The 7,826-nt window shown below is 37.7% G+C and overlaps 1 protein-coding gene across 1 annotated transcript in view; it reads left to right on the forward strand.

Annotated features, from left to right (window-relative positions):
* CA14 (carbonic anhydrase 14) overlaps positions 1-7,826 on the forward strand; it is a 449,592-nt gene that overhangs the window by 325,151 nt on the left and 116,615 nt on the right. The window contains exon 7 of the mRNA XM_044079914.1: positions 4,559-4,716. Coding sequence (XP_043935849.1) covers positions 4,559-4,716 — 158 coding nt within the window. The remainder of the gene's footprint in view (positions 1-4,558; positions 4,717-7,826) is intronic.

Genomic DNA, 7,826 nt, shown 5'->3' on the forward strand with positions numbered 1-7,826 from the left:
TACCCTTAAACAAATCTTCTTCCAGTGGTCTAAAATAAGCATTCATTAATGTCATATAATTTTTGCTTAAACAAAGATTCAACTGTCGCCGCTGCTTTAATAAGTCTATTTATTGCCATAAGTAGGCATCCTAAGGATTCTGAGATCACTCAGTATTACATCATCATCATTATCATCATCATAAACCCCCTTTTTTCCGTTTTCTACATGGAGTCGGGATGTCGTGTTAACTGTCACTGTCTCTCTTGATTCAATGCCACACTCCTGCCTTCTCTGACACTCATGCCTGACAGTTGAAGATCTTCTCTCACAAAATCCATCCACCTCTTTGCTGAATGCCTCATTTCCTCTTACCTTCTTTCTGTCTGTCCAAAATCTTCTTCACCAGATTGTCTTCTGCTTTTCTGCTCATGTGCCCAAACCACCATAATCTGTTCTCTTTTATCTTTTCTGCAATTGGAGCTACTTTGGCTTCTGCTGTTATGTCCTTATTTCTTTGTCTGTCCCACACTGTGCATCCTACCACCCATCTCAGGCACTTCATTTCCATCACCTCTAGCTTCCTGATCTGCTCTGCTTTTACTGCCCAGGTTTCTGTACCATACAGTAGTACTGATCGTACCAATATTTTGTACACCTTACTTGTCAACTTCTTTGATACTGCGGTGGTGGTGCTGCGGTAGCATTGTCGCCTCACAGTAAGATGCTTTCCGGTTCGATTCTCAGCTAGAGCGTCTTCTGCGTGGAGACATGCGTGAATGGGCGTACCTTCATTGAAGGTTGTGCATCAGAGCTGGCAACTCGGCATGTAAAAATCTACTGCCAATCATTAGCGGACCGAGTTCCACTGTGGCGACCCCTAACTGGGAAAAGCCGAAAGACACAACAACTTGTCAACTTCTTTGACATTCTTCTATCATGCAACACACCTGACACTCTGTGCCAGTTGGCTGCAGCAACTCTGATTCTTGCTTTGACCTCTTCATTCAGATTTCCCTTCTCCTCAACCACCCCTCCCAGATACTTGAAGCTGTTAACCTGTTCCACTATCTTCTCTTCTATGTGAATTCTCAGCTTCTTCTGATTTTCCCAGTTTGCTGCCATTACAACTGCCTTGTCTGTACTTTGTTTGATCCCATGTGCCTTCAGTTTTGCACTCCATTCTCCTATCTCTTGTCGAGGTTCTTGCTAAGAGTCTGTCTTTAATGCCACATTGTCTGCATACAGCAGCTTCATCTTTGTTGATCTCTCTCCTCTGAGTTGTTTGCTAATGTAATCCATCACCAGTATGAACAGCAGTGGGCTCAGAGCTGTACCCTGATGCACAACCACTCCCACTGGGAATCCCTCTGTGAGACCGAACACTGTTCGTATTTTAGTCATTGGATCTTTGTACATAGCCTGCACTAATTCTACCAATGCTTCTGGATCTTTGAACCACCTCAAGACTGCCCAAATCAGCTTTCTTGGGACATTGTCATATGCTTTCTCCAAGTCTAGGAATGGCCAATTGTACTCTTTTCACATCTCTAGCTTCTTCTCAACTGTCTGTCTCACTGCAAACATTGAGTCAATATTACATGTATCTGTAAATAAGATTCAAATGAAAAACATTGCCATTGCAAGCGTTTATAATTAAACATTTTTCTCTTCCAAAATTGAAACATTTTTGCTAAAAACAGCAGTGGCATCATTTTCAGATGTTCGTTCATTAACGACATTACTATCTGAATGTAAAGATGGAATGTTATTCTGTATTACCAGCAACTGCTTAACATGACTCAAATCCATAGCACCACTAAATAATAATGGAGTGTAGTCCAGTTCTGTAACATCAACTTCAGCAATGTTCCTGCTGCTAAATGCAATCATCTACAATGAAATCCAAAAAATATTTAGCAGTCAGGACAAAACCAAGCGCAACAAAACCAGGTCTATATTTTGCACATAGGAAATTATGCAAAACGGTGCTTAGTTTAATCATTAAAAACTAAGCACTTTCATGCCCAATATATGGCGCTTTCTCAAGTTCTGCAAAAAATATATAATATAAAAAACATTGCCTTATACAGACCAAAAAACATGATGTCATAAAATCACATGGAAAAATCAATGTTTTCTTTTGTTGGGTATCAGTTTATGGCTGCTTCCTTAATTTCAGCTGGGTTCTACAATTGTATTTAGCCAAGCTATCCTCTAATGTTCATTATTTTCCATATCGAGTTTCATATCACCTCCTCTAGGATTTTCACTGTAGTCTGCATAACACTGACTCTATCCCCTACCTAACCTTTACACTAACCTTAACCTGCAAACATTTATGCATATACCAACTGCTAAAACACAGTCTTGCACATCTTCACTATCACTTTTTCATTCAAATATTAATTTTCCATTACACTCTTACTTAGCTACACTATATTAAACTAAATTCAACCACATGTGATTCATTCAAATGAGCATTCACTCATTTGTAGATTCTCTTTTTTATACCAATATAAACTTTTTAACAAAATGAGTATTAATCCTTTTTGAGTTATGTGTATATATAGACCTAATTAAATTGATCGAATCCCATTTATGCTGACATGCATAATGTTGAAACAAATTGATCGACATTATGCATGTTGATATGGCATTACACGTACTCTGGGAATTAATCTTCATGCATGCAAAACTTAAAAAAAACACAAAAAAGCATAATGTTTTGCATGGGGCCAGCCCACCTGCACCCCTCACACCCCCTGCTAATTATATATTTTAACTTCAAGATCATACAGTCCTCAGGAAAAGGGTATATTCCCCTACCTGGGAACTGTTGATCTTACATATCTGTCAACCATCTGTTTAAACAATAAAAAGGTGTTGATTAAACATATGTCCTCCAAGGTACTGGTTTGACAAAGTTACCGAGACCTATACACACAGACACACACACACACACACACACACACACACACACACACACACACACACACACACACACACATGTGTGTGTGTATATATATATATATATATATATATATATATATATATATATATGTATAGATAGCTAGATATACACATATGTCAAATGATTTGAATGTAGAAAACTTCAAATCACATAGATTCGAAGAAAAACAAAAACTATTTTTTTTTGCAGGGAGGCTTGTGCCCCCACACCCCAAACTAATTATCTATACTAACTCCAAAAATGCACTACAGTGGGGAAAAGGGCACATTCCCCAGTCTCCACTGTAGCATAATCTCATTCAAAATGGCCAGTGAATGAAATTGTCGATCATATGGTCTCGACCATATGGGTTTCAAAAATTTTGTTTGTCGATTATATCTCTGTATCTGCATATAATAGATACATGTATGCATAAAATATATACACATATGCAGATGAACACAAACATATGAAACTGTTTTCATAATTTTTCTCAATGACGTTGTAGTTATTTACAACAAAAATATGACACAGGCAAATCTAAATATTCCCAACTCAGATAATCCACCTATGAGAGGAAGCAAGGGAAAACTAACTGTATTAATAAATTAGAAATCTCCTGTATCTATTTCCATCTGTCATTATTTTAACACTTTTTCCTTATTTCATTCATTTTTGGATACATGTTTGAATGCAACGCCAATTTGTCTGATGGTGGTACTTTCCAACTTCCATAGTGCCTGTGCAGTGCTGTGACAGAGAGCTATTGTATCCTGGCAGAATGATTTTCCTAATAATTTGTGTTCCTCTTGATTGTTGTCTATTTCCTTTCTTTATTGCAATCAATTCTTTCATCAAGATGGTTTCTGAGTGAGTCTGTGTGACTGTCCTATAAATGGAGTGCTATTCTTCCAACAATCAACAGCTGATTTTGGTAGCTGTCATTTTAGTTCATGGCCAGCTCTAATCATGCCCTGGGTGTGACTGAAAGGCATATTACTTTTCTGATTTCTTAAATTCTACTGTGTATGGTCCTGAGTTTGATATTTAATGGATTCAGTTTGTCATCTATGTTTCCCAAATGTATGTTTGTTGTTGAATCTAAAACGTCCGTTTGATGACATAGTCTCTGCTTTCTTATTCATGATATTGGTGGAGTTCTGTGACCAGTTCTGTGAGACACTTCGTAAAATTCTTCACTTTTCTGTGACGTTTATAATGAAGTGACCTGTCAGAGAGAATGTCATGTAACACAATTTATTTTTATGATGAATACAAATTCTGGCAGTAATTCATTTGTGCTGGAACTCCATTATTAGGTGCTTACTTGTCTCGGCTGAAAAACTCAGAAAGGTTGTAGATCACTACTGGCTGTTTTCATTAAATTGTATTGCTTTTCTTTTATTTTAATCATTGTTTACATCTAATTAATATGCCCCTTATTAATGCTTAAACATGCCAGTAAAGATTGATTGGTTGACTGACTGAAAGCTTAACTAATTGACTGAATTTCATGACATTATACTTTTTCAGAGCATATTATCTTTATGTCTGGTTCATTTCCAGGTTAGAAAAATCTGTTTTTTTTTCCAAAGCATATTATTTTTATGTCTGCTTTATTGTCAGGTCAGAAAGTGTCCATTCCTTCATTTGATGTTCAGAAGCTGTTTCCTGAGCAGCTGGATTATTTTTATCGTTACAATGGTTCCTTAACTACACCACCATGCTACCAACATGTTTTATGGACTGTATTTCACCACCCACAAAAGATAGGAGCAAGTCAGGTAGGTCTAAATCAGCAATTTTGCTTCTCTTTCATTAAACTACTGCCATGACCAACACCTTCATAATGTTCTTTGCTACTTCTTGCTCAAGCTGCTAAGTATAGTCTTTGCTTAGTGCTGCTGTAAATGCACTGTCCATTGTATCTCCAGTGCTGTGACTCAGATGCATGTTTATTGTATCGTCAGAGCTGTGACTCAAATGCATGTTTATTGTGTCTCTGGAGCTGAGACTCAGTTCCATGTTTATGTCAGATCACTGCCTAATGTTTGCTGCAGTTCAGATAGCTCTGCGGCAAACACAGAGAAAGCCTTATAGGTTCATAGTTTCATAGATGTTTACTAGGCTAAAGACCACTGGGTCCTTTTTAAGCCTACCCATATATCCTTAATCTCTGACAAGTTCTGGTACTCTTGATAAGTGTAAGCAGGGGCTTGGGAGATGAAACATTTACAAAGAGTCCTGGGAGATGAACCGTTTATAGGCTTCCTTAGTCCATTAGAGACATTGGTGCCAAACCAGGGATGAATTTCCTGTTCCCCTTCCAATTGACCAAATTTGGGGGGGTGCCCCCACGTTGGGAGGAGCAGAGGGTCTTGTCCCCCTGCAAAAAGTGTTTGTTAGGCCTTTTGGTTCACCATTTCGATATTTACTTTTCAATAAACTGCAAGCTGAAAGAAACAGGAAGCAACTGGTACCCATGAAAAGACCTCAAGTAAGATATTATTAAGGAAAATTAAGTAATAACTACATATTTCATACTAATATTTATTTATTTTATTTACCATTTGTTTATTTGTTTAGCTGGATAGTTCTATAGGCAGCAGTGCTCCTTTTCAGTTGAGACCTGGGAAGAAAAGCTCCACAATATTGACACTAAAACAGTTAGATTAAGATTGCATGAGGAACAAAGAAAAGAACATTAGCTAAGGAAATTTACAGATTTGCAGTTTCTATGACAATATAATAATTATACTAATACATAACAAAATCATATGCAGACTACAGTAGGTGCAGACAAGATATGCACAGAAATAGGGTGTATAAAATAGAATCGACACAGTGTGTACGAGACATAGATACATAATGTCCTTGGAGGCAAAGCTGTCACATACACACACAATAAATGCAAATTAGGTTATTGGTTTTACACACAAAGCACTACCAACACTAAGGAACAAACACATAGATCCACATATGCTGAGGTATTCACTTGTAATCTACTCAAACCTCCAAGACCTCCTAAAAGCATCTCTCAGTGGCCCTGCACACACTCAAAAAAGATAGCACCTCACACAACACATAACTTATAATCACAGTAGCCCCACTTCCAAGCCCATAAGGCAATGCACCACACAGCCAAACATTCTAGTTATTGGGGATTCCATTGTAAGACATACTGATGTCCCCTTACCAAGCTAAACAAGGAGAAGATCTCAGTGAGCTGTCTGTCTGTCTGGAGACAGATCATGCACGGTCATAGTCCATGTGTAAATGACCTTAGAAGTACATCACTGGACTATATGAAGAGAGACATAATGGAGCTCTTTGAATATATGTCCCAGGCGTGTATGCAATGTACCTCACAAGACATCTGCAGCAGCTGGAAAGGCCACAGAAGTACCTCACAAAGAGGATTACTGGCCTCAAACAACTGCCCTACACTGACCGCCTCAAAAAACTCCAGCTTTACTCTGTAGCATATTGCCTACTCCGAGGTGATCTCTGCCTAACATATAAAGCTATGTCAAACCCAGAGCTGTTGGACATGCTACACCTAAAGAAATCCCAATCCCTCCGAGCTACATGCTCTAGGGACCTAAACCTTGTCACCACAATAAACAGGACTTGATGGAGGGATAGATTCCTGTCCCAGAGACTTCTCATACTCTGGAACAGGCTACCCATCTATGTCAAGCAAAGTTCTTCATTAGCACTCTTCAAGAAAAATCTTGATGAGTGGATGGGAAATAGGAAATGCACTTCGGGGATCACTTCTGTGTCTCTGCTTGACAGTGGCACAGGAAAATAACTTTCTTGGATGGTGTAAGCCAGGGAACCTTGTTGGCTAGGCTTACGTAGGCCCTCGGGCCGATAGCCTAGTACCTACCTATGAACCTATGAACCTATTATTTCCATGGGGTAAGATTTACCTTGAATAGCCTAGCATGGTGTATAAGTTTTGTATGATAGCTTAGGTTTAGATATAAACAAAAACAAAGCCAGGTGCGTGTTAGGTGTTTTTTTTTTAGTTCTGATTTAAAGGATGTTGTGCTTTTAAATTGTCTTAATGATTGAGGAATGTTGTTGCTTTTTTTTAAATTACAGTTGTGATTTGTAGATTTATTGGAGGTGTGATACTTTTATATGGACTCCAACTGTTTCTGCAGCTCTGTACTGCACAGAGTTAAGCACTGATTTCTAGTAGCTGTCATACTGTTTCAAGAGGAAAATAATTTCATTTACCTGATTTGTACCATGGAAACATATTTACAGCAAAAAAAGGGCATACCCAGACATTTTCAGTCATTTTAATGTTGAACAAGCTGAGTTACAGTAACTGCAGCATAAGACAATTTATATATGTATATTAGAATGATTATTTCCAAGGGGTAAGATTTACCTAAAATAGCCTAGCATTATGTATAAGTTTTGTATGATAGCTTAGGTTTAGATACAAACAAAAACAAAGCCAGGTGTGTTAGGTGATTTTTTTTGTTCTGATTTAAAGGATGTTGGGCTTTTAAATTGTCTTAATGATTGGGGAATGTTGTTGCTTTTTTTTTTTTTTTAGTTACAGTTGAAATACAGGGAGTCACTTTTTGTATTATTGAATTCGGATATAGTAAATAGATTTTTCTATGTTTACAACAGAATCATGTTTAGGGAATAGTGTTGGATGATGTGTTGTAAATCTGGGCATTCATCTGGTGAGTATAACAGTGTGTAGGCTTTTACCACTTGTGTTTGTGTGAGTAAATGTGATAGTTTTAACTAGTTTAGTTGCTTAAGAGCAATGCAGTAATGAGTTCTATATGGTTGATTAGTAGCAAACCTGGCAACTTTGTTGTACTATTGCTTAAGCTTTCGGTACTGCTGGAAATAAGGTTCG

This window comes from Protopterus annectens, chromosome 8.part0 (genome assembly GCF_019279795.1).
Source record: "Protopterus annectens isolate FY-2018-M chromosome 8.part0, PAN1.0, whole genome shotgun sequence".
In the NCBI taxonomy this organism is placed as follows: domain Eukaryota; kingdom Metazoa; phylum Chordata; order Ceratodontiformes; family Protopteridae; genus Protopterus; species Protopterus annectens.